The 27,904-nt window shown below is 38.9% G+C and overlaps 1 protein-coding gene and 1 long non-coding RNA gene across 8 annotated transcripts in view; one reads left to right on the forward strand and one right to left on the reverse strand.

Moving 5' to 3' along the window:
* NOL4 (nucleolar protein 4) overlaps window positions 1-27,904 on the reverse strand; it is a 189,405-nt gene that overhangs the window by 123,015 nt on the left and 38,486 nt on the right. For 6 of the 7 annotated variants that reach the window (XM_064385243.1, XM_064385248.1, XM_064385237.1 and 3 more), the window contains 3 exons: window positions 19,129-19,240; window positions 18,504-18,616; window positions 13,809-13,941 (listed from right to left, as the gene is read on the reverse strand). In XM_064385243.1, coding sequence (XP_064241313.1) covers window positions 13,809-13,941; window positions 18,504-18,616; window positions 19,129-19,240 — 358 coding nt within the window. Of the gene's footprint in view, window positions 1-13,808; window positions 13,942-14,223; window positions 14,356-18,503; window positions 18,617-19,128; window positions 19,241-27,904 lie in introns of those variants that run through there. The other variant, XM_064385282.1, reaches the window with a different exon arrangement.
* LOC135278673 (uncharacterized) overlaps window positions 14,495-27,904 on the forward strand; it is a 28,851-nt gene continuing 15,441 nt past the window's right edge. The window contains exons 1-2 of the long non-coding RNA XR_010346128.1: window positions 14,495-14,628; window positions 14,822-14,925. This is a non-coding gene — a long non-coding RNA (uncharacterized LOC135278673). The remainder of the gene's footprint in view (window positions 14,629-14,821; window positions 14,926-27,904) is intronic.

The following is a 27,904-nucleotide window of genomic DNA, read 5'->3' on the forward strand; positions in this document are numbered from 1 at the left end:
AAAATCCAGGTTGATACACAGTCCCACTGACTGTAGAGGAAGATTCGGTGTGGGAACTATTACAGGAAAGACTATTAAGTATCCATCAAAAGGTGGCGTTAGGAGACTTGTCTGACATTGTTTGAGGCCACTTTCCATAATCTTTGAGAAGCCTTGGAGATTCAGGGATGACCCAGGAGACTGGCAGAAGACTAATTCCACTCCCACCTACAAGAGGGTCACACAGGAGGATTCAGGAAGGTGTAGGCTCATCAGTCTTCAGTCCCTGGGAATGTTATGGAATGAATCCTCCTAGGGGCTATCTTAAGTCAGATGAAGCACATGACTGGGAAAAGCCATTACAGATTCACCAAAGACACATCGAACTTGATAAACTTGATCACCTTCTACAACAAAATAACCTGTTCACTTGATGTGGGGGGAGGTGGGCATTGTCTACCTTGATTTCTCCAAGACTTTTGACATGTTTACCCACAGCTTCCTTCTGGACAGAGTGATGCAGTACGACCCACAGATGTGGTTTGTGTGGTGGATGGGGATCTGAGTAACAGAGTACGCCCAGAGGGTGGTGGTGACAGCTCCTTTTCAAACTCAAACCTACCAGAAGTGGGGTCCCAAGGGATCTGTGTGGGCCCCAATTCCATTTAATATTGTCATAAATTATTCAGAAGACAGGATCAAGCGTACACTGACAAAGTTTGCCAATACCAAATTGAGTAGGAAAGTGGGCATTTCAGAAGGGATAGCCAGACTGCAGTTCAATCTCAGCAACTCCCTACACAGCCTTTCTAATCCTCTACTCCCTAGATTTTTCCTCAGAACTGATTTCTGTTCATATCTGTGTGTACAGACAGGGAGAAACCAATGGAAAGGTTTCTACCGTATACTCACATAGGAAAGTAGAAGAAAAATTTTCCTGCCTTGAAGGGTGCTGAAGGGAGAAAGTTTTCACTCTGAGCAGGAATAAAGGAGGAGTCCAAAGACTGGTCTCTCCTTATTTTTTATTGAGGTTCAAAGTGTAGCAAATTACAGTATTCCCAAGAGGTAGCCAGACAGCAAGGGAGACTAGATTTCTTCCTGACCCACAAGACAGAAATATCTTTAAAGAAACTCCTCATTATTGAAAGAGTTCAAAAACCAGATAGTTAATTCTCTTCTATCTGCTGACACATTAAAAGAACCACAGACACTGGTATCCCAGCATGTGCTCTCCCCTTGTATGTGTGTACTGGATGATTAGTTAGGCCTGGGATCTTTCTGGCCAGTCTGGTCACGCCCAGGCATTAGCCAGATCACAAGTAACACAGGGTCCTACAACATATTTTAGATAAAAAGCAAAGGGCCACTGTTCTATTACAGTATACTCAACTGCTAAATGCCAGACTTGGGACATGCCTCTTGTCCTTCTCCTCAAAACCATATTGCAGAATTCTTTTCTGCTCACAGAGGCTCACATCAAGCACCTACAATAAACAGCAGATGCCCTAGAAGGCCACAAAGCTAGCCTAAAGAAAAACCAAAAAGCCATAAACTGAGCAGAACTGCCACACAGACTACTGACTTGCATCTGGGACAAGGCAATCGTGGTTGTGTGTACAGACTGGGGAATGAGAGGCTGGAAAGCAGCACCACAGAAAGGGACTTGGGGGTCCTGGTCACTGGCAATTTGAACATGAGTCAGCAGTGCCCTGGCAGCCAGGAGAGCCAAATGTGTCCTGCAGTGCATTAGGCACAGCATTGGGCAAGGGAGGGGATTATCCCGCTCTGCTTTGCATTGGGCTGGCCTCACCTTGAATATTGTGTGTAGTTTTGGGCACCACAATATAAAAAAGACTTTAAACTATTAAAGCACATTCAAAAGAGAGCCACAAGGACGGTGAAGGGTCTTGAGGGGAAGCCTTATGAGGAGTGGCTGAGGTCATTTGGTTTGTTCAGCCTGGAGGAGACTGAGAAGAGACCTCATTGCAGTCTGCAACTTCTTTGTGAGGAAAAGCAGAGAGGCACTGATCTCTTCTCTCTTGTGCCCAGTGACAGGACTCAAGGTGTGAAGCTGAATCAGGTTGGTTTAGTTAGCATATGAGGAAAAGGTTCCTCACCAAGATGATGTTTGGGCATGGGAACAGGCTGCCCAGGGAAGTCGTCACAGCACCAAGCCTGACAGAGTTCAAGAAGCATTTGGACAATGTTTTCAAGCATATGATGTGGCCCTTGCGGTGTCCTGTGCAGGTCCAGGAGTTGGACTCTGTGTTCCTGATGGATCATGTCCAACTCAGCTTATTCTACGATTCTTTGATTCTATAATTCTCCAATTCTACAATACCATAAGTTCATGATTCTATTATTCTATGAATGGATTACTCTAAACCAGGCATTACACTGGAAGTGGTTTGTCCACAGAAAGGACAAATAGGCTACCACTACCCACCCAAGTAAATCATCCATGCAGTAGAAGTCCTTCTCAAAAAACCCTGCTCTTCTATGTGGCCATGATAGCATCAGAGCTGCCTGTAAAAGGCTAGGAGTGTACACAGTTTCATAGGTGATGAAAAATTGTTTCTCAGAAAAATAATAGTTTTACCATGTCTACCCTTTCCTTTGAAAAGCTGCATTTAAGAAAGCTTCTATTGAAATCAACATGTTACAACGCCAACGTTGTTCAAGAATCACCATGGAACACTCGTTCTTAAATTATGATGAGAAACTTGGCCAGGCTGCTGTTTCACTCTTTGAAATCTACCTGTGCCATTTGCCTTTAAATGCTGTCACCACCATTTCTTCAATGTTAGAGCAAGCGACAATTTTAGGCTCCATTTTTTCAGGGGGTGAATATAAGCACACTGATGAATGGATGGTTCAGAGAAGAGAAAAATATTTGTCCATGCTAAGAGGCTTTACAATATCCATGCCTTTAATTAAAGTAAGACATATTTGCAGATGATGCAATAATATGTACAACTGCAAGTCTATGACGGCAGTCTTACAGGACTAATCAGGGATTATGGACTGCTCCAGGAATCTAAGATGAACAGTACAGAATTGCAAAAATGTAGCAGAAAGAAGAAATGAAGATACAGGAACAGACAGAGCTTGGCTAACATGCTGAATTAAAACTTATCATCACTGTATAAATTGCACTAATGGTTTAATTAAAGAGACAGCAGCAATTTCAGTGCCCATATTAACTATTTCTGAATTTGTTCAGCTACAGAGTACCTATTATGAAAACATGCAGGGTGAAACTTTGTCTCCATTGGAGTTCATGGAAATTCTCATTATTTATTTCAGTAGGATTTTCATTGCACCCATGTATTTTGGAGATGATCACACTGAATAAAATATCTAAAAACCAAGTCACTAAAACTCAAAGTTCTTTTAAACTTCTGATACAAATACAATCCTTAGACAGTTACCTTGGAGGGATATATTTTAAAAGATGGAGGGATATATTTTTTAATCTTTTACCAATAGTTTTTAAACAGACAGAAATCCTAGAAGATGTATGCAGACCTGTAAGCTATTCAAAGACTATTACTAAGAATTATAGCTTTTTTATACACATTCAAGGAGCCTTTTTTAAAACTGATTTGAAAGCATTGGTTGCTTCCATTTACTTTCTAGCTCTCTAGACCACACTGCTGCTCTCACTATTTGCACCACCTCCTTTTGAAGAGGGCTTATTTCTTCCACTCCGAGTAGTTCACATTAAGAGTTCCCACATCATGTAGTTCTGTCTTTCCATTCTCTCTTTGACAGCTTGCAGCATCAGCTCCCTTCAGAATAACCATTCAGGAGTCACTTAAATAGTGTGACATAACAAACTCACTGTATGTCTGTGCCAGTTAAGTCATTAAAATTTTATTATACTTCATTTTTTGGTTCTTCTTGGAACAGTAACTTTGTGTAACTGAAATGTCACGTCTCTATATTGTTTTTGCAGAGCAAAAAAAAAATATTCCCAGTTTGCATCTCCTAATTTCTTTTCCTATCAAACAGCAATTATCAGTCTTAAGATTAGTCTGTTGATATAATGTTTTTCTTATAGTATCTCAAAGCAAAAAAACAAATTTTCTAATAATTTATTTTCCCAAAGTATCTATTACTATTGCCGTATTTAAAAGCTGCTAGTGAATCCCATGGTGTTTTTTCCTGGTTTATGATCTTGTTTGCATCTCCTTGCCAATGTCTACTCTTAGGTGAAATTCAGATTTCAGAGTACAAAAAGCTAAGCATAGAGGATTGAACTCCACCTTCCAGTCAGAAGGAATTACTAATATTACAAAAGTTTAGCTGTTTAGCAGGGATCTTGGATGGTTATTAACAAGGATCACTCTGCCTTCTACTTAGGGAACTCTACCCAGTAAGGCACACGAGATACCAGAACAGTTAGAAGTTCAGTAGAAGCAGTCACTAATCCGCCAGAGATGCATTAAACTGACTCCTTGATTTATGTCACAAGAAAGGAAGCCTGTAAAATACTGAAGTTAAACTGAGGCACTGAGAAAAGACTTTAAACACAAAGAGGGAACTATCCCCATAAGCAGGAACCTCTGCATCAGGGACTGATCTCAAGGCAATCTTTCTGCTGGAAAGCCACATTCTGGCTGCAAGGCCAGTGTCCTGATGAAAGTGGAGAAAAGCTTCTTGGAGCTGACTTAAGGCATCAATTTATCTTCAGTTCTGTGCACTTAAATCTGAATATTACATAAATTTAGCTTTTATCTAAATTTATTCTATTAGTAATGCCAACACTTACAACAGAGGTTCTGAGCTAGTTTCTCAGCATTGCACGTAGTAGAGCCAACAAAGGCAATTAAATAGTGTGCTCCTCCACATCTTTTCCCAGAGAGGCTCTGAGTAGCTGCTGGAGTCTGTCTGTCTGTCAGTCTGGAAGGCTGCTTCTGCAATGGTCAGAATTGGTCAGTGTCCACCCAGCATGCAGCAGTGGGGACTGCCTGAGCCTCACACACCTCCCAGCAGGCTGTTAACCAGCCACCAAGTGCTAAAATACTTGTAAAGCAAGTCAAGCTGTATTCTAATCTGTGTTGATGGTAAATTTAATAGTTCTTGTATCTTTCTGTCCAGTCACCTGCAAAACAACTCTACTATCTTTCTCACAAACCACACTATCAGTGTTCAGGAATACTTGGAGAACACTACTGGAGTTCAGCCTGTCCTGAAACTTTCAGGATGATTGCATCTTTTCTTCCATCCTATTATTAAGAAGTGCCAAAGATGGCACGTCCCTCTGCTTCAGGACAACAAATATGGTGACTATCTAGCAACATTAAACCAATTATTTGAAAACACCTCTTCACAAATCTCAGGAAAATATGTATAACCACTTCCTATGTGGTTTAATACTCCAAAACACTATACTGTTGAAAAAATACTCTTTTTTTCTTGTAATCAAACTATTTTCATTCAGTTAAGAAAATACTACTAGTTTTAAATATTCATCATTACAAATATTTTATCTAACAATAAATGCTTCAAAGACATTTCTGTTAAAGATATCTTTCACAAGACACCCCAGGGAATTTTTTCACAGAAAAAAAAAATTAACAGCTTCCTTAACTAAAATATAACACACTGAAGAATCAGTGGCTAAATTAAATTTCTTTAAATCACATTCTTTTACATTCCTTTTCCTGAAAAAAAATGCTCTATTATATTATTCTATGGTGTGTATAATAGGGAAAAAAAGGGGAGTCAACACCTAGCATGCATTTTAACAGTAACTATGAAAAAAACCCTCTGCTTCTACTATAAGGAAGTCGGCAAATTAAATAAAGCAATCTGTGCACATAGCCTCTGCTAAAGTCAATTGGTATATATGAAAGGATAAAATGGATAAAGTGCCTTTACTGGAAAGCAAAACTAAATTTCTGTAGCAGAATGCCCCTCCTTTTATTTGATGTCAAAGAGAAATAGGAGGGAACAGCCTGAGATATGCTAAGATAGGGGAAAAAAACCAAATATTGACCCGAACCAAACAACACTTTCAGAAATCCAGCTAAGCTTAGTTACAGGGATGTGCACACTGAAATCAAAAGCAGGCTGCCTTTAGTACGTGTATAAGGAGAGATAGCTTGATGGGTAGTGATATTGCCAAAGTGAAATACCTATTGTTACAGGACATATACAACACTAATACAGCTGTTCTGAAGATGCAAAAGGACACAGGTCTGCAGCTAGTCTTTTACACAAGGGCAAGCTTCACTTACCTCTAGATTGCTGATGTAAAAATGAGTGGCTGTGAAGACAGTGAATGGTCTGCAAGCATTTTAGCATTACTTGTGAAAAGATAATTCTAATTTCTCAGCTATTATTGGCTGCAAGTATTCCCTGATGTAATTATGGAGTAATAGCCGAGAACCTGATTGTAACCAACAGTTAGTAGTTTGCTGCTAACAAGGCAAACACGACAAACAATTTTGAGGCAATTATTGTCATTACAAGACACACTCAATTGTTCAAGGCAAACTTAATAGAAAGTGACAGTTGTGCAGCTGGGAGGGTGGTGCGGGAAACAAGATTGTTCTCTGGTTGCAACAGACCACTCAGACTCTAGCAGAGAGTCTGCTCAATGCATAATTCATGTTTAATAATATTTTAGTCTCTAAAGCAAATTACAGTATAAGATAAAAAACAAACAGAGACATGTCAAAAAAATCCCACAAGTTATTATAAGATGGAATAAGACGCAGAGAAGAAACATGGAGCAGAGGGAAGATATTCACTAAAGCCAACTCACAAGATACTTGCAACCAGCAAATCTAAATACAGTAATAAAAGAGTCAGTTATAAAAGCAATCCATTTGCTATGCTTCAATGAGTTAGGTGCTCATGTCCAAATCCCAGTTTGAGACCATTCTATGACTAGGTGGGTCCAGGAGGAAGGAAGGAGTGCTCTCCATTGAGAAATATTGATGATTAATTCTGAACAAATTTGAATTGTGGGTAGAATCAAAGGAAGATTTTCATCATCTCATATACAACAGAAATGCCTCATGTATCAGCTCAGTGTTCTGATGACAATGCACACAGCAGCTGCCTCATCAGCAGCCACTCCATTAAAATACTTGATTTGCTGAAAATTCCACCCAGCTCTCCTCAACAATGTTATGGGCTGAAAGTTTCTAACAGAGCTGCAGCAACATTTCAAGCTCTTGCCCAGGCTCAGTAATATTCATTGTCAGTGACATTGTAGCACTGCTGAAGTGTCACTACAGAATCACTCATAGAGCCTTTTGTACTGATAAGGTATCATTTCTAAAGAATCCATTAAAACACCACTGAAACTGGATTTCCAAAACTCTGACTTTCTGGTCATGTTTCACCATTTCCCTCCTCTTTCTTAAACCACAGAATCAGAGAATGTTTTGGGTGGAAGGGACCTTAAAGATCATCCAGTTGTATTCCCCCTGCTGTAAACAGGGACATCTTCCACTACAATGCATTGGTTTATGCAAATAATAATCCATCAGATCAAATCTGATGATCCAAATCGCTCCAGGTGCAGCTCCACTGGAGCAAAATAGCATCACATGCCAGCTTCTCAGGTACACTTTGACTCTGCTTAGGTGAAGGTGATACTGATTTTCTCAGACAGAGCAACATATTATAACTAGCTCCTTGTCTAAAGAAACCTCTGTGATTTTGACATCTGTGACACACTTCAGTGCAGCCCATAGACTTACTCCGAAACATATATGTGTGATTGCTTTTGCTTTATTCAGTAAGAAAGCTGATGATTGCAGAAGGTGGCAGATCAACAGCTGCAGAGACAGGAGACCTTTGCCTCTGTTCATCACATCTGTGCTCCTTTTTCACTGCCATAAGACAGGCAGCTATCTTAGATTTTCACTTTCAGAAAACTAGTATTTATCGTTTCACTCAGAGTGATAAGAAGTGAGATTATTTCCCAAAAGTTTGCAAGTTTCAGTAGCTTTAACAAGACTGGAAGGTCTGAATATATCACAGAATTGTCAGACAGCCTGGTCCTAGCTCAAATGTAATTTTAAATGGTCTGCCATTTCACCGAAGGAAAAAAAATAGTTATGTTTTTTCTATCCTCTTTATAAGTTAACATTATTAATCAGCTCAAACCCTCCTTATTAAGCAAAAATTACATTTTTCTTCACAGTAATATTCTTATTAATTTGCATGTCCAATGTCTTGTATAAAGTATAAGCATTATAAACAACTTTAATAGCATTTTAGCTTTGTTGATGTGGATCTACATATTGCAAATAAAGCCAGTCAAGTCACAAAAAGTCCCTAAAATGAAAAGGCTTTCTAAAAGTATATGAGGTGGCATCTAGGAAAACTGACAGACTGCTTTTTATTTTAATTTTAGTATTTTTATTAAGGCTTTATGAATTAATGTGGTAATGTCAGTCTATCCTGTATACCACAGAAATATTAGGTACTTTGTTTTGAAGTCTAAACAAGTAAAGGTTTTATAGTAAAAGGTATCGAAACTCTGCAAGCAATTTGGCTAACCTTTAGTGGGCCTTTACTGAAGTCAAGTGGACTTAGACCTCATTCAGAACAAGGACATTTGTAAAACATTTCAGTGCTTGAACAAAAATTAAAAGCACAATTCCTCTTGATGCAAATTGATTTTACAAATTAATGTTAAATAACATTTCCACTGAAAATTCCTAATTACCAGCAAAAAGGTTGCCATGGATTTAATGCTGTGAATCATCTGCTTTCATGTTGGCTTTGCTATCTCTCACTTTACTCAAGATCAAGAGCAGGGCCAATACATTGTCAACAGCATGGGCAATTTACTCCATTATGCTCTTTCACCAATCTGTCTTCACTCTGGCCTGCAATTGGTGGTTGGACTCATATATCTTGAACTTAAATTGCTTGGAGAAGAAATCAAAGTTAATGTTTCAAGATAGGGAGTCCAGGTTTTAGTGGAATAAAGACAAAAGCAGAAGGAAGTAAAACAGTACAAGAAGTTCTGAATGAGAAGATGGGTTAAATTCTTGGCTTGGACTTTGTTCAGAGAGATAAATCAACAGCAAGTCTGCACTCTTGCATAGACAGTCAGTTTTGACAACTTAATCAGCTCATGTTACTTATTTCAGGTGAAGCCATTGTGTAGAGATTATAGCTTTGATGCAGAAAACAGGTATTTAGATGGCTAACTCCAATACTTGCATCTGTCACAAACACAAATGAGTGAAAAGAATAGTTAATGTTAACAGCCAGGTTTCCTACATCTATATTGTGTAAAACGTGGCAATTTGAATATGCCAAGGAAAGAGAACTGACACCATCCAAGTGATCACAAACTACTCAAAGACACAATCCTCCATTGCATAACAATATTACTCTCAATTTCCTCTAAATTAGAAAGAATACAACTAGAAAAAGCCTATTAATCTCTACATCTAAGTTGGTAGCACAACCCCTGTTAAAAGTTGACTTCTGACATATTTTGTCATGATTAGCTCCTATAAGCTCCTATATGTCTCCACACAGCGCCTGTGACAGGCAGTTGTATATATAAATATATATATGTATAAACATGCAACAATAATTTCCTAAAAACTAGATTTAAGAGAACACAGTCCCTCCACCCAAATCCAGACTAACCGCTGATATGTTTTGGTATACCTCAGTACAAAGAGAAATACTGAAGATAAATAAATCTTTCAGTTTGAGTTACAGTTAAATAGACTCATCCCTGACTTTTACTTGATAGCTCACATAGTAAAAAAACCCAAACAATAAAAAATGCAATGTTAAATTTATACTTCATTCTCCTCACTTCGAGGGGTGTACCTGCTTTTAGCTTCCTCTAATCAGAGCATCCCCCCTACACATCTCATGTCTTGGTAACTAATGAACTACCACAGTGAGGAGGGAAACACACCCAGCTGCTCTGCACAGGGCTCCAGCTAACAGGCAAGGGCAACAAAAGTCCTGCTTTCACTCAGGGTAGAAGCTGTTGCTGCTCCTTTGAAGGCCTATCTAGAGGTCACTTTTCACTACAAAGATCTTTTTTTTAAACAGATTGACCAACTAACTTAAAAAACACAAAAGCCCCTTTATTTCCAACTTAGTTCACAAACCTTGCCTGCTGTCTGTGGTCTGAGACAGGCAAAAGGGTTTGATCCAGCAACATCAGAGCCCCAAGAGCATTATTAAGAGAAAAGAGAATTAAAGACAGCTCTCAAGTTGGACCTTTGCCTGCAGATGAGTTACACACAGAGCTCACTCCAAAGAACCAGCTTAGGACACAGAACTGTGTCATGTCTAGGGAAGCAAGAAAACAGGGGCAAGCAAGAGGCAAGCAAAAGAGAAAGGAACACATGAGCAATTTGCAGCTCTATTACCCAGCTGGCTGCTAGAGAAAACACCTCTGAGGCACTGGTAAGCAGAAAGCCATACCCCATTCCCAGCTGGGGAATGAACAAATTGTAAATTAGAGCTCCTTTCCTTTTCTATCTCCCCAGGGAAAAGCAGCAGCCCTTTTCCAACTCCTACCCCAACATTAGAGCAGCCCTGCAGGTGCTCAGGACTTTCAGCCATTCACCAGCAGGTGTGACTCAAGACCCTGTTATTTAAAAGTGTACAAAGGCTAATTTAAAGTGGGAGCTGTCCTTAGTAGTATTGCAGCAACTTCAGTACCACGGATACAATTCACCAGCTCTCCACTCTTTTCATTACATCCTTAATTCCCTGTATCCTTTCCACCCTACAAGCTTAGTACAAGTATTATGAAGCCTCCGTCCACTTGCAGAGCCCAGGACTTTTGGGCAGTACCAGCAGCCATCTACTCTGAGCAAATATGCACCTTCTGTCTCTGTGTCCTTTCTCCTCAGCATTTTTTTCACCTCCCATGGCATTTCTGCATGTAGAAATCTATTGCTTTCAGCTGGTACTGCTGAAACTTACAACTCACAAGTTGCTCTCATACTTGACTTTATACTATTTAGGTTCAAGCAACCTAAGCATGAGAAACAGGACACAGTATTGGGCTGGAAGACATGGACAAACCTCAGGTAAAATTTCCTAGTATGAGCCCTGTAATGGACTGCCCGAGAAAAATGCCTGTTTAAATAGGATGCAAGTACAGCCCCAAGGGGTGGGGCTATGAAAGCATCATATTTCTTTTACATAGACAGAGTCATTCAGCAACATTCTGACGCTCTGATAAACTGAATTGGAAGAGGAGCCTCCATCTATCCCTCAGTAGCATGGCCCAACTCACTATTATATTCCTCTAGGGTACACAGACTTTTTGTATTCTAGTACCAAATCAATTTAAATCCATAGGAAAAAAAAGTAACAGGAAATGTCCCAAAATATTCTCATGCTATTTCACATGGAAAACCAGGTAAGTAAAGTGATTAAACACATCACCTTTAGGTACAACGGAGCTGTCCTTAATAAACCCCAGGCAGCAGTTTTCCTAATGATTCCCATTAGCAAATTATCCTCCCAAAGAGATCATGCTTGGGGCAGCAGAAGACCTGTGCTGTCTCATTCCACCCCAGACACCATTTCCAACTGCATGTGCACAGGCAACCTTATGCAACAGCAAATTTTCACCTGCCAGGATGCAGCAAACACATTTCAGATGAGGCAAATGCCAAGTGTCTTTATGTATAGGCTGAATGTGGTGGCTGACATAAACTTTCATAGACATGCAGAATGTTTGAGGGAAGGGAGCAAGAATCACTTGTGACACAGATTCATGCTTTGGTGATGATTTCTGTGTGAGTGTGCTATAATTAAGGATTAAATTTGTAAAATTTTACAATGCAGCCTGTGACAGCAGAAGGGATTGTACTGCTAAATTAATTTAAGTTCCCTTTTATTTTCCCTCCTTCCTCTTCCAACTTCCCTTCCTCTACCTCTTATACTGTTTATTTTCTTCCAATCTTTTTTCCTGCCCTCTCTTCTCCTTCTTCTCTCCCTGCCGCCCCCCCACCACTTCTCTCATGTCTTCCTGCTCCTCCTTCAGCCCCTTCTCTCACATCTGAAACAGCAATGTTGCTATAACTAGCCACACATAGGTTTGCTACCAGACAACAGCCAGCAAAGGAAAACAATGAAGCAGGAAGAGTGGCTATTTCAAATCTCTCTATCAGCAGATGCTTTAGCCAGAAGATGCAGCAAAAAATAGGATTGCCTTAGGAAAGTGAGCAAGTGCCATCTGGGAGGAAGGGAAGGAAAGCTAAGAGATTTAAAGTTGTAAGATCACACTGTCTGAAGTTCAAAGACCACAGTGGATTTACTTCCCATACATTTCAAATAGGAAATGACAAATTTGCAACATTTTATCATTCATACTTAGAGTCTAACATGATTACATGTGGCATATGAATCTGGTTGCAGCAGGTGTTAAGATACGTATGACAGGGATTTCTGTACAGGTTACTGTAGAGGTTACTGTACTGGGCTTTAATTTTTATTTTAGACATTAGCATGCATGCAATTATTATTATGAAGCTATATATGTGAAACTTCTACAGCATAGTATTGCAGTGAAAGCCAGATACATTAAAAAATCACCATCCTAAGTATCCCTGAAACCTCTAAGTTAGCAGTATTACTATATTATCCCTGTGAAAAGTCAAACTTCAACAGGAAAGTGAAGTATCTTTCCATACATCATGTGCATCAGAAGTGCTCCTTTACTGCACATATGTAGACAGAAATTAGTTTAAAGCTGAAAAAAAATTGTGTCAGCTTAAGGACACTCAGACAAAAGGCAGCTGTGGTTAGAATCTGGCCTATCAAATTATCACAGACATCCTACTCCTTCCTTTGTTTGGAGAGCAACCCAGCTGAAAATCCAGCCCATCACTAGGTCCTATCAGCCAGTATGTACCACATCCATTCTCACCTAAATACAGCTGGCAAATGACCATGATACATGAAGTGCAGAGCATCCAGGTTAGCCACCAAAGCCCATATATTTAGTGTTCAAGAGAAATATTAAAAAGCATTTCTGATTTGGCACATATGACCAGGAATTTCCCAAGTAGCAAGAACAGAATTCCAATGTGTTGTTTCTAATGGCAATAGAATAGACCTTCACTTTGGATGTTGTGCATACACGTGCCACTCATGCGCCACTGTCACAATCTGTAGTAGACAGGCCATTTGTGAGCTCCATAATCCAGAAAAGTTCATTCCAAACCAGACTCATTTAACTTGCTATATAACAAGGGCTGAATCCAAGGATTACACACCCATGTACCTTCAATGCCAAGTCAGTTTTATCTCTGACCAAAAAGTAGCTTTGTGTTGTAATAAAGAAACAATTAACATTCAAATATGCAATGCTGTTTGCTGTTTTCTCATATTTTGCCTCTATTTCTCCATAGGAATTCGCTGTTTCCATCCTTTCTTCTGAATATAACATTCCAATTGCTATTTCCCAAATAACCAGCTTCTGTGACACTACTCTCCCTCCTTGTAAAAACAACTTTCTCAGCTTTCTAGGCTGCCTCAGAAAGGTTTGAGCTTCATTTCCTTTTATTCCTATGCATGGTCACACTACAGATATATGTATATCTATGATATATGTATAGATACAGTAATGCTACTTAACATACAGTTATCTAAACACTCACCTAAGTTGCCTAAGCAACAAATAAATTAACCTGGAAAAAAAAAACACCTAATTTCTTCTTCATGCTGAGATACAGGGAACATGTATTTCAAATACCTAATGAAACACACTATGAAGAAAAGCAAATTCTAAATGAAAGCACAGAATGGGGAAAAAGACAAGGCAATGCCACATTTTCTGTACAAAATGAGAGCCTTACCATCCTGCTGGCCCTGGAGGTTCTGAGGACTTTGCATTCTCTCCTCCAGATTTGAGCTGAGGTCAGAGTTTACAGCTGACATTCTAGTTGAGTCACTCATATCAAACTCATCACTTTCTATAGAACTTTCATCCTGCAAGTAGAAAGAGACATGTCAAAACATGGTGCACTGTTCACATTGTATGTGCAGTTCATTCTCTTCCCTTTTGTCTCACTCACACCCAGTGTGGAGTGTAATTATACTAAACATTTTTGTATATAAGAAAACAAGCAGAGGACATCAAGAAGAGGGAGGAAATTACAGCATTTATTTGGTATGATAATCTGACAAATGCAATTTGTTCAACTATGAGGATACTACATAATAGTTCCATAGTATATTCCAGAAAAGAATTGGTAGAGACCTGGTACCAACCCCTTGTTATTCACATTTGGCTGATGAGACCTCCCTATATTCCCTGTCTGAATCCTTTACTTTTCCCACATGGAAGTCAGTAACCCTGTGAATCACCCCTTTCCTGGTTTGGGCTGGGATTGTTACTTTTCTTCCTAGTAGCTTGTACAGTGCTTGGATTTAGTGTGGGAATAATGTTGATAACACACTGATGTTTTGGTGGTTGCTAAGTAATGCTTACTCTAAATCAAGGACTTTTCAAGTCTCATGCTCTGCCAGTGAGCAGGTGCACAAGAAGCCAGAAGGAATTATGGCCAGGACAGCTGACCTGAGCTGGCCAAAGGGATATTCCATATCACAGAGCATTATTGCCAGTACATAAACTGAGAGGAGTTGACTAGAGGGAGACTGGCTGGGCATCATTCAGTGAGTTGTAAGGGATTTTATTTGGCATCACATGTCTTTATTCCTCCTTCTCTCTCTCTCCTTTCATTACAATTAGTAGTAGAAGTAGTGGCAGTAGTAGTAGTAGATTTTACTTTGTTTAAATTATTAAATTCTTCTCATCTCAACCCTTGGGTTTTTACTTTTTTTCTGATTTTCTCCCCCATCTCACCAGAGTGGATAGAGGACTGAGCAAGCCACTACATGGTTCTTAGTTGCTGGCTGGGGTTAAACTACAAAGACTCAGAGGAAGATATTTTCAAATGGCAACCTGACCTGGTAAGAATCCATGGTCAAATTCCCTTGACATGATGTCAAACTTACACTCTGTTTAAAGAAGCATCTATGAAAATGAGAAAGCCTATAAAAGTCCTGAGCATGGTCATGACAGTCAGTGGCAAATAAAAGTAATATAATCACAGGAGAAGCATTGCAAATTTATTCTATGTTGTACATCTTTAATATGATTTATCCATCAAGTCCAGTTACAGAGCATTTAACAGGGATGATAAGAAGGGCAAAAAGTAAAAGTCCTAATCATTTTCCTCATTTATAAAAGAAAATAGTTTTAGACATAGTCCAGAAAATATTCCAATACATATTTGACTTCAGTTGCTTCAGTCCCACTGAAGTTCACACATCCACTCATGGATTAAAAATTAAGTATCCACAAGTCTTGCTCTGGAAATGGCTGAGGCAATGTACAAACCTGAGGCAATATATTTTCAGTAACAATTTTTCTGAGATGGTTAATTCTGTTAAGAAGAAAAGTACTTGAAATAAGTGAGAGGAAAATATGGCAAATAGATTTGTAAATGAAAATGCCCTGAAAATGTTTGAAATACTTTTCCAATTCATTTTTATGTACATTTTTTCAATCAAAACAGGACAAGACAGAATTCTATTTTTATGGATTGTTCAGCAGAACTGACCTAGAAAAATAGAAATCTCTAGAATATTATTTACTGTGTACTTGTTGTGAAGTGGATATTACAGTTATTAATATAGCTGTTTGCTTCTTTCTGAGTGTTAACTCTTAAATCAGTTCCTCCCCTGGGTCTCAGCAATGCTTCCAGTTTGTATGGACATTTCTCTTGTTTCCAGAAAGCAAGTTCCCTGCAGTAATGACTCATGTTAAATTGGGATGAACTACTGCAAATGCCAGTCAGGAGCAAGAGCGGGACAACAACACACAAGGTGAAGCTGTTCTGCACTGCCACAGCAGGACAATGACAAATAAGGAAATAAATATACCTTGTTCTCAGGGATTTGTAAAAAAACAAATGGAAGAGTGAGGACTTCTCTAACAGGCACCTGTCTGTCTTGCCTTACACAAGGTAGGAGCACCCCAGTTACAGCAGCAGCAAACACCCAAACACTGCCCTCACAGATGAACCCTGGTGCCCACTAGCCTCCTGCCCCAGCCAGACAGGGCCAGGGCACACACCAGATGGGTCTGAGGTTTAGGGAAAATGCACTCTGCTTGTTCAAAGAGCAAGATAAGAAAACAAATTCCCCCAGACCTTCTGGATTGCCGTGTCTCTGTTAAAATGCAGGGGTAATGCTCAGTGAATCCTGCAGGGACTAGCAAGCAGCAGCTCACACATTGCCATTCTGAGGTTAGGCAATTTGATGGGCTCACAAAAAGGGGGCTCTGGCTGACACTTGCACAGTTATAAAACAGCACACATAGACAGCCTGTTTGCCTACAGCACTGCAGAATACCTCCACTTCACTTCCCAAACTGTGTACACCTCTATCTGTGTAAACCTCTGTCCGAATCTGCATGGACACATGGGCATGGGAACAAAAACTGAGAACCACTGGCATCTTTATAGCAGTTGCAGCATTGCTCTAAATTCCCACACAGTGGTGAGTTCTCCTTTTAGATGAAACCTGTTTCACTCTCATCAGTGGTCTCAGCTTAAAAATATGGAATTGAAGATGAGAGAATTAGGAGATTTTCAGTCATTGCACTAGCTAGCAGTGGGATCCAAGTTTACTCCGGTCTCAATTCCACACAAGAATAGAGATATCATTGATTAAATCTTTCCTACAAACCCAAGCCTGTTTTTTAAGTGCATGAAATATTTTAAACCAGATGTCTTGCTCCTTTGTACTACAACATTTTCCCTGTCATTTTGTTCTCAGGGCCAACAAATGTACCACCTGGGGAAAAAAAGAACCTTGGCAAATCCATGATTTGAGAAAAGACATAAGGATTATTTTCAGAATTTTCCTTGTGCCCACTCTGTCCTGAAAAGTTATTATTATTAAAACATACAAAAAATTACTTTCATAAATCCAAAACTTTCCTTGTGCCCACTCTACCCTAAAAAAATTTATTACTACTAAAACATATAAGAAATTACTTTCATAAATCCACTGCTGCAGGCCTTTCATATACAGTAACAACAGAGCGACAAAACCAAGCTGGGCAGGGAAATACCAAGCAAAGCTAAGTCCTGCTGCCTCCGTATCATTGCCACTGGCTTGTCTAGATAAAAAACTGGTTTAACAAAAATTTCAGTCATCAGACCAGAAAGACTACAACAAAACATTCAGGCTACAGAAGATCTGTGGCATGGGGTCCTGATCCAGCATGAGTGCTTGACCCTGTTATGGAAGTAGTAATTCTCAAAGGGAAAAGGTGTAGAAACCAAGGAGTACTTTAATTCCTAAGGCTACTACAGAATAAAACCTCTTTTCTCCTGCTAGTGGAAACTCTACTTCCAGATCCCTCAAATAATCAGGAGAGTCAAAAGAAGGAAAAGATGACCAGGCTGTATTTATGCATTAAGAACTTTGCATTTGGGATCTCTCCCTACACCCTCTGCAATTATAAAAAAAGGCCAAACTGAAACACTAGAAGAGTGGTGAAATCCCCATTCTAGGGAGGGCTGAATAATTCATGAAATCTCCAGCAGTAGCCTACATCTACTTATTGGGAAAACAAATCTGGCTGACTCTGCACAAGTCAGAAGGCAGTCAGGGTCTTGACATAATCCAGTGGCTAAGGTTGTCTTTGAAGGCTTTCTTTATTAAAAATATCTTGTAGTTGGACAGGAAGACATAGAATGCAGAACTGTTTTTTTTGATGGCACATAGCTGAGCTTCTATTTGGCAGCTTAAATGTTAAATGAACTTCTGGCAAAATGAGTTTACTACAAATAATTTGGTATGGGCCTGTGAATTGATTGAGCACTTCTTAAAATCTGAGAAAACTCTGAATAAATCAGAGAAAGCAAACAACCTTTGAGAGGAAATAAATACAATCCAACCCCAATTCTTTATGAAGGAGATGGATTTTCAGTCTACTTCTCCTCCTTCTTTTTTTTTTTGCTTTTTTATTCAAAATTTCAAAAGCAACTCCTACTCTTATCATTAAGATTTTTGCCTTAAAGTTTTCAGCTGGTGTTGCCAGGACTTTCATCACTGTCAGTAACATGTGTTGTATTGTGTTTGCTAGCCTTGAGAACATCATGGCAGTCATTTCAGCTGTTGATGGTATTGGTTTCTAAAAGCAGACAGCAGAAATCACTGCTGGGCACAGAACTAAGTCTCAAGTGAACATGCTTCCCACATCACCCTTTCCACTGCTCCAGAGAAAGAGCACCTTCAGGCAATTCAAAGTATACTCACGACCCCCAATCACCGAAGGGCCATAAATCATATTTTCTCTCAATCTGATTGCTTGAAAACAACCCTTCCTTGGCTTCAGACTGACTGTTTTAGCAACAAAATTATAAAGATGGGATCAACAATCATCTTCACTTCAATTTCCTAGCCACCTGAAAGACAAGTACAAAACAACACAGGAGAACAGAAAACCAAACTTAAAAGATTTCAGGTTTTACCTCATCTTGCTGTGAATTTAGTAGCTGCAGCTTCATGTGTTTCATATAAGCCATAGTAATGGGCATGTTGTAATCAATCATACTGGTCACCAAAGTTGGAGGTTTTCCATTATCTGCAAAAAAAATAGTTATTAAGCAATATATTTTAATTGTGGTGGCTATGTCAGCCTATTCTCCAGTCAAAGTCAGACTGTTATGTTATTTAGCTCTAACTTTTGCATTTGCAATCGCTTGTAGGCTGTACAAATGGAAGTCTTCCAAAGAAAAAGGAAAACCAAGATCAAACCCTGAAAATTGATGAGCTCTTCCACCCTAAATGACTACAGCCCAAATACCCTATCTATTCCTTACGCTTAAGCTCCCATACAAACATTTCCATAGCAAAATAAATTATTTCCTCCAGATAAAATCATCTTTCTATTGAGGGTACAGATGGCATTACACTCCATCCTTAAGTGAAAGCAGAAGATTCACTACCTTCCAGCTTAAGTAAATGAGATGATCTGACTTACTGAACTGTTACAAGTCTACCAAATTTATATGAACCCTCACTTAAGCTAGGAACCCATAAATGGGTATTAGAAATAAAATTACTTTACATCCCACTATTTGACACTAAAACTACCTTTATGATCCGCTCCATCTGGGTTTAAATGCATTCTTTTCTGGCACTCTGAGCAGCTCATTAGAAATCGTGTCACCGCTTCTCTCGGTAGGAAGGCATAGGTCTCTGAAATCTGAAATTAATAACAAAATATAGGTGTTATTATGTAAGCTGATTGAGCATGATTTAACAGACCTGATCATCATATTTCCAAATAAGGCACATTATCTTTTAATGCCAGGAAGCACAATGAAAGCATGTTCTGCATACTATGTAGGATTTCAGGAAGCATCTCTCCAATCTGCCTACTTAGCATCTAATAGCTACTAACAGCTGGTACTGAACAAATTCCACTTGTATCAAAAGGAGGCTTGTTTTCTGTTTACAGTTAATTTCAAATTCCTTTCAACAAAAAGACTCATACACAACAGCTATCCCACTGTGGAATGACATCAAAAAAACTTTGAGACCTTTTTATAATAGCCAATGCCAAAAAAAAAGAAAGCACTTATCATATGCATTCTATTTATTTTTGTTGTAACAATACATAGACAGATATGTATTAGCAGCAAAGAAGGTTGCCTCACTATTTTAACTCTGTACTTTAACTTTTTATGATTTTTTTTTTTAAGCTTGTGGTTTTGTACTTTGGAGTACCTACATTATTTTTACTAATAGTTAAAGAATTTGTGAACCAGCTGATTTTAGAGACTCTGCTTTGCGTGGCAATATTTTGAAACAACAGATTTTAGTTGTTTCTTTTAGTTGGTTTTTTTTTGTTTGTTTGTTTTTTGGGGGTTTTTTGGGTTTTTTTGTTTGTTTGGTTCGGGGTTTTTTTGTTGTTTTTTTTTGGGGTTTTTTTGTTTTTTGTTTTTCTTGGTTTAGTTGTTTTCTTGGTTTCAACAAAATCATTGTTTCTAACCACATATTCACAACTAGGCACCAGAGGGATTTTTTTTTCTCTTTTGAGAGGGAGAGGAGGAAGCAGTTGTTACTGGTTTTAAAGATTGCATTCCCCCCACCCCAAAGGATGCATCTGTCTTTAGACATTTTGCCTTGCTGAAAAGGACCCGGAGGCTGGTGCCAAGCTGAAAATGAGATAACAGCATACTCTCTAATCACAGACAAACTACATTTCATACTGGCTACTTTAAGTGCAGAGCCAACAGATCAAGAAAAAATTATTATCCCTCTGTACTCAGTGCTGGTAAGAAAACAGCTGGAATAATGTGCCCAGGTTTCCCTTCAAAGTTCACAGTTCTCCTCCACACTTCAAGAAGGCTGCTAAGAAGCAGAAGATGGCTCTGAGCCAGGCCATCATAGCAGCTGGAACCTAAAGGAAACCTTGAAGGAAAGGTTGAGAGAGATAGATTCCTTTCATGGAGGTTATGAGGCCAAGAAAGATCTCATTTTAGCCCACTGCTGCCTGAAAGGGAGTTAAAAATCTGTAGAGAAAAACTCTTTATCATGTATAACCAGGGAAAACAGCAGTAGTGCCTTGGGACATTCAAACCAGACATCAGCAGAACTGTTACACTCCAGTGCACTGGAGCAGCTTTATCAGATAGGTGGAGTTTGATGAAAGCATCCAAATTTGGATGTTTTCAAGCTCATAAAAGACAAATGCATGGCTTTTCTGTGATTCCTTATATAAGTTGATGTATATACACTGAACAGTGCAAGTGTTGTAATGAATCTGTAGCCTCTTTTTTCCCAAATATGGTGACTATCTTACTATGGAGATAATCCTTAATGAAAGACCAAGGCTCAGAAAGAGAGATTAAGAGTTGTTAATCTGTTTGTACTCCCCTACTGCAAAACCTACAGCAGGATTTGATTTCCTATCAAGCACTATGCTGAGATGCAAGTCTCAGTAGGAAGTGAAGAATGGAGAAGGTGCATATGAAAGTATGGCTAGAGAAAGGACAAGATCACTATTTAACTATTTAACTGGGATTACATATCCCAGTCCAAATCACTTCGGCCCCTCAAAAGGGAGAGAAGAGGAGGAAAAATGATCAGTTTTAATTTTCTTACACTTTTCCACTTGGCTTGTCACCTACTTAACCTATGTTGAATCTTACATTTCCTAAAACTCCATGGACCAAATTTATCAGTGGCAGCATTTTTGAAAATAGGGAGAGTTTAAATTAGTGTTTATTGATGTGATGTGTGTCACGTCAATACATAGAAATGATGCATTATAAAATGGGAATGCAAAATATACCATCATGTATATAACATTGTTTTTTATGCTGTTTGTTGTTGTTGTTTTCTTATATAATGGAAATCTTAATGGGGAGGGAGAAGAGAATTAGTATAAAAGCAAATATTGTTCTGTGATGAAAATTGGCAAAGATTTTTCCTGAGCCTGAAACACCTTTTCTGAAAATTAAGGCACTAAATGAAGCCACTTTTGAATGGGAGGTCCTACTAAGAATATATTTTTAGATTATTTTTTCCTGTTTTTTATACCCACAGAACAGATGCTTATTTACCTTTCTAAACATGAAAACACTGGTTATACTCATGCCTTATGGAAACTAAAAAAAGAACATAAAACCCACTAGAATTCAGTTTTGAAAAAAACTTGAAAGTGCACATCCCCAGCAACCTCTCTCTTACAACATTTAACATGTTTAGCACTGTATTGAAATTAATGGAGCTTACCAATGGATTCATTAGTCCCCTGCATTCGATAGAAACACTCCATTTATTCTAATCAAGCATCTCTGTCAAAATTCCAGTTCTGCTCAAACAAGATGCAATTCCTCCATGGAGAAAAAGTGAGCTAAGGCCCAGATTTGATAGGTCTGCTCCACTGACTATAAGGGAACCAGGTTTTATAACTAAATTTGTCCATAGAGCAGATGCTCGTGTCTCCAACCTCCCACTGTAACACAGTTTTAAGGATGCCTTTCCCTAAATAATTCCAGATTTCACAACTTCCTCCCCTGTTTATTTTATAATTTGAATCAATCACTGACATTCCTAGACTTCAGTCTGTATAAATTGGTATAACACAACAGGAATCCCATTAAAAGACATACATAAGGAGCATAACCCACAACATTCCTTATTCTTGTTGCCTGAATATATAGAAAAGAAAGGTGTCCAACTTTCACTGCCAGGAAGCTGATGAATTGTCTCCCCCCAGCTGCACAATTTCACACCCCCAGAAGTGCAGACCCTTGTTTGCCTTTCATGTCTACTTCATAAAATGCAGATAGCCACTTGCTTGCTCTGGCCAAGCTCTGAACCAGCTGTAGCTGACAAATGCTCAACCAAATTAGCACAAGGCTGAACAAAAAATCCTGTATTTCAGCTCTCAGTAGAGTTTACCAGGTTGTGCACAACACTGGACTGATGTAATTCATGGAGCTGGCTTTCATGTGAGTGTTTCAGAGAACAATGACACCTTCTAAGTAATTATACAGAAATACCTGAGTGGTCTGATTTCATCAGGAAAAATTGTTTCTGTCCTTTACTCTATCCAAAAGAAGGAAGTAACAACTCAGTCCTTGCTGATGCTGTATCCTCTCACTGCCTTCAGTGGCCCAGCTCCTAGTCCTCTTCTCAAGGCTATTAGCTAATAAAATATATAGCCAGCCCATCTTTTTCAGTGATGTGTTATAAAAAAAAGAATATTTGTTTATTGTAAATCCATGCCAAAAAAAAAAAAAAAGTGCTTCTACATTTTAAGAAAAGAGAAAGCCAGAAAAAAAAAGTGGGGGATATTGCTTTATTTACATTCATACTCTGACAAATCAGACTGGCATATTTTTGGCATGACTTACAAGAAACTTCTAATGTACATGCCCATTCCCATCAAAGACCAATGTGTGCTGATTTACCATATTGATAAAATTACTTGGATTGATTTTTAAAAATATTATAAATAAAATGTTCTCAAATATATAAGTTCTAGAAATATCTTTATGGGATTCCTTACTCATACTTGTGTTTTTTATTGTACATAAGTATACCTTCTGCTGCTTGTAGAGAAGTGTTATCTCATAACTGGATGTATTCTGTATCTTGGAGAAATCAGAAAAATAGCAGATTCTAGCAGGTTTGTGTCTAGGTATTGTGTACTAGGTATAGCTATTATAGCTATATGTTTTTTTACATCTTAAAGATATATTAAGAAGAAACAGAACTTCTAGAGCATTAAGCAAAAATGGCAAAAATTACACAGGGTTTGTTTTAGCCTCAGAAATTATAAGATAAGAAGCAAGCATTTCCTAACAGTACAGTCCATGCACATCTACATATATTTGGTTTTAACTCTGAATTGAGAGGAAAATGAGTAGACGTCAGAGTTTTCAGAGTCGAAGCTTTTATGATCTTACTTCACCATTAACAAAAAGTTTTGTTTATATTTTGACATATATGATGCATCCAAAGCATCATGCAGCAGTGAAGGCCTGTCTAGGCTTGTTTACTGGATCCCATGAAGAGCACAACTCACACAGGCAAGTAATCCACTACCTGAGCATGTAATCTGATTTACATTGGAGCTAAGCAATGAATGTCCTAATTGTCTGTGAGAAGACTATTTCATTCTTACTGCATCACTACAAGCAGAGAAAACAAGTAAGGTTTCCTTTTTGCATTCCCATAGTCAGATGATTTAAGTGCAGGATGTTGTGATGATGTAGCTTTCAGAGCTAAATTTTTTGCTTGGAAAATTAACAAGTCCTAAACTGAAAGGCAGATTTTAGGACACATATGGCAGAGTAGGAAAGACAAGTGTGAGGAGAGGGAGTGAAATTTTGCAAGTGAACCTATTAACCTCTAAAGAATTAACATGGAGGGTGTATGTGTAGTCTGGAAGATACAATGTGTCAGAATAGAGACTTTGCATGTGTGTTTGTATTTTATTTTTTTTTTTAAATTAAGGAGGGTAAAGGGGGGAAAGATGATAAAAAGAAGACTCCAGGAGGAAGGAAAGAGAGAGAAAGATAGGGATAGAGTGAAGATGTCCTGGGCCCACAGCCATCAAACCAGGTGGCAGAACTTGGTTTCTTGATGATGGGAGGGCAAGCCAGCCAAGGGAAGTCCTTTCCTCACCAAGAGGTCAGAATAGAGGGCTGACATAGGAAATCAGATCTAGCACTGCTGGGAGTTTTAGCAAGAGCTCGCTACCCTGCTACACTGTGGGAAATGCTGTTCCCTCATGTGCTAAACTTGCACTTCACAGCTCCCTTCCCTTCTCTCCCCATGTAGCAAAAACTGCTTTCTGTGAGGGAAGCAATGGGAAGCACCTGCTAGTGGGACAATTGCCAGGACACTGAACACTCACCCTTTGCAAAGAAGCACGAACAAGCTCATAGAGTAAAAGTGCACGGGGCTTGGCTGTTTTGCCATGCACACAAGAACGGTGTGGATGCAAGAATTTAAGCATACTAGGGCCCTGCACAAAGCTCAAGTTCTTCCACTTCCCCAAGGAAAAGGTCTGTCCTGCACAGAAACCAGCCAAGCTCCAAACCTACTTTAGTCTTGCCTGATCAGGAAGGAGATGATGTTATCTCACTTTGCAACCTGTCAAAAAATTATTCCCTGAGGAAAACACACTCAGTGTGATGCTTACAGGGGACTCACAAGCACATTCTTCTTTTGGGAGGAAAAAAAATAACCCCCATCTCCCAGGAGAGATGGGAAGCTACTCAAAATCTTGCTCCAAAATCAAGAAACATTTGTCACTGAAACAGCTGGATGAGGCACAAGACCCCAGATATTACCCCACATCTTAAAGAGTCCTGTTAATGCTTCAGATGTGATACATTTATGTACTACCTATCTGATGAGAGTCTTGTCTCATGCTGCTTTGCCATGACACATTAGTATCTTCCCATGTTTTACAAGCCTGCTTCTTCTAGCTCATCAGTCCAGTGGGTCTTTCTTCATTTATGAGTTGGGAGTCTTATTAACCAACCCATTTCACCTGCTCAGACATGACAACCCTCACTCACAATTCAAGTTCACTGCTGTAATGTTTCAGGACTTTACACACAGACTCACAGGCTCAACAGACAGATATTAGATCACCCTTTATAGTAAAAAATTCAAGTAGAATATGTACATAGAATTAAAGGTGCTTAAGGTAGCTATGAGACTTATACACAGCTCTCAGCTAGATGATGTGCTTAGTTGTGGGAAAATGTGTCCAGATATATAACATAGAAAAGTGAGGCACCTTCTCAATTCTTTAAATTAATGAAAATCTAATACCTTTTTTAAGGATATCAAAACGAAGTAAGGAAAATCAAATCTATTCTGAAATATAGAGCTTAATCACTTCATCTGGCCTGACAGTACCAATAGCTGAGCATGAGAAGTAACACAGATGTTTTAGGTTGCCAGCCTCATCACAAACCATTTGCACTTCTTGAAATGTGTAATAAGGCTATTTTTTTCTTCTGGTTTGCACTGAATCACAGAGTTGTCCTGACAGCTTGAGCCTGTTGCATTATGCTGCTACTGTAGCCACAACTTTTCCCAGTTACTCCCACCTCTGATATACCCCTCAGCACTTGTATTTAAGTTGTAGACACAGATGAATAGTTTAATCAAGAAATGTAGTTCTACAAAGGCACAGAAAGCCTGCTATGCACTTGTTGCATGGCTTTCCCAAATACACCAGATGGATTCTTTTCCTGAACACTTCTCTCCCATGCGTCCCCATCCCCAGTTTGATGCCACAGTTCTCCTTTCAGAGTGGGATGTCTATACAAAAATAACTCCCTGAGAACACAGAGTGAAAAGCATTACCCCAGAGCAAAGCAGTTCCTCTTAGACACTGAGCTGTGGCAGCATCTGCTAGCAGAGATACCCCTGCGAGATCCCGGTGCTTCTCCTGACAACATTGCTTGCATCAGCATTTCACTCCACCTCCTGTGAGGCCCAGCAGAGGACCTGTAGGTATCCAGGGCAAGCATGGACCTCTTTGGGCACCACTACTTTCCCTTGCCCTGAGGAACATGCTCTTTTCACCTTCTGCATCTTCCTAGTCACCTGTGCCCCCGCTGAGCAGCCCACTTGGCCAGGCCTTGTGTCACATATCCTGACTTTTTGAGGGAATTATCTTCCAGATCAACACCCTCAATGTCTTCTCTGTTTGTAAACTTCCCTGGGAACTGGGAAAGTAGCTGAGTTTAAAAGCACAACTTTAATTAATCCTTCAGTCTGGCATATTTGGACATGATTTAAAGTTCTTGGTTTCATTTTACATGTATAAGCCACATCTGGGTTATTTGCTGGTATAGATCTACCTGAAGTTATTCTGGCAAGGAACACAGCACATCAATCTTACCTTGTATACAAGTCAGGTACCCAAAATGAACACAAAACCTGCCAGTTAAATAGGACACTCCTCCTGTTTTGCATATTTTCAAGGTTACTCTCCCACATCATACACACAGAGTTTATACAATTCCCTTCTGGTCTTTTAGTGTGCAGAGGAGAAGAGAATGGGACCTTATTCTAAACTTAAACATTGAAGGACAGATGCTTTCCTAATTTATCTAGAGGGTTTGTGCCAAAAATCCTAAAGTTTCATCTTGGTACATTGCTGCCCCAATTAAAATGGAAAGGCTCTTTCCAGTACTCTGCTCTTTAAGAGGTCTCAAGTACCACATCCTATTTATCTTCCTGCACAGTGCCAGTGTGGGAAGTTCCACACAAATCAATCAGTTGTAAAAATATCATGCACTTCCATGCAGTTAACATAAACAAGGCAGTGCAAATTCCCTAAATGAGTTTGTCAAGTGTTCTGAACACATTTTTAGAGAGATATTCTGATATATTTTAGCACACCAGCACCCAGAGTGACTAGCAAAAATTAAAAAGATTCTAGCTATACCAAATTTGTTACTCCACATAAATGGAGTAACAGTAGTTACTTAAGTCACTGCTTAAGACAGTGGTTAATTAAGTCACCTTTGACAATTTCATTACCCTTCCAATCATTCTTAAGCATATTCCAAACTTTGAGTGGAGCAGGTTTACTATTGAAAATGAGACTCACACACATATAAGCAATTTAATTACTTAAAATCAATATGTTGCAATTCTCAAGTGCTGTGCCATTAATTTTTCAGAAATACTTAGGTATTGAAAATCCATGACAGTATTTATGAACTTCCGAAGTTCAGGAATTTTGTACCACACTTGTGGTGTTTTCTTCCCATAACTTCTTTGTTAAAAGGTTTTGGTTATCCAGTGAGAGAACAGAAGTAATGTGACTAGATCATGCCAGGGGTGAATTACAAATAGCAATTGTAGCATAGAATTTGTGAACCACATCTCCTATAAAAGTACTTCACTCAAACCATTTGGTGAATACTTATGCATGATAAATACATGCAGAGATCTCAGGGATGATTCACTTCTGACATGTGAATAAAGAAACAAGACTAAATTAATCTTGTTCCAGATTCACTTAATGAAATTAAACCCCGCCAAAGTACTTCAGTTTGATTTATAAAGCTTTTAAAGCAAAATGTTTTGGGAGACAGTTACCTGAGATATTACCTCTTTCCTCCTTACAGTGCCACAGAGGAGGTAGATGCTGCGTGGCTTCCTGGAACAGACCGACACTATAGCTCTTAATTTTACTAAAGGCATTTTCATGGACAGGTCCAGTAAAGGAGCATGATTTTCCCCAGACAGTCTAGTAGAGTTTGATGCTTGTTTACTTAACCTAATTCTTATGTCAGAATACAGAGCAAGAATTGAAATTTGTTTCTTCTGGAGTCTTTTTTCTATTTCTTTAATCTACAGAAGCCTTTCAAAA

The sequence above is a fragment of the Passer domesticus genome, chromosome 1 (assembly GCF_036417665.1).
Source record: "Passer domesticus isolate bPasDom1 chromosome 1, bPasDom1.hap1, whole genome shotgun sequence".
Lineage (NCBI taxonomy): Eukaryota > Metazoa > Chordata > Aves > Passeriformes > Passeridae > Passer > Passer domesticus.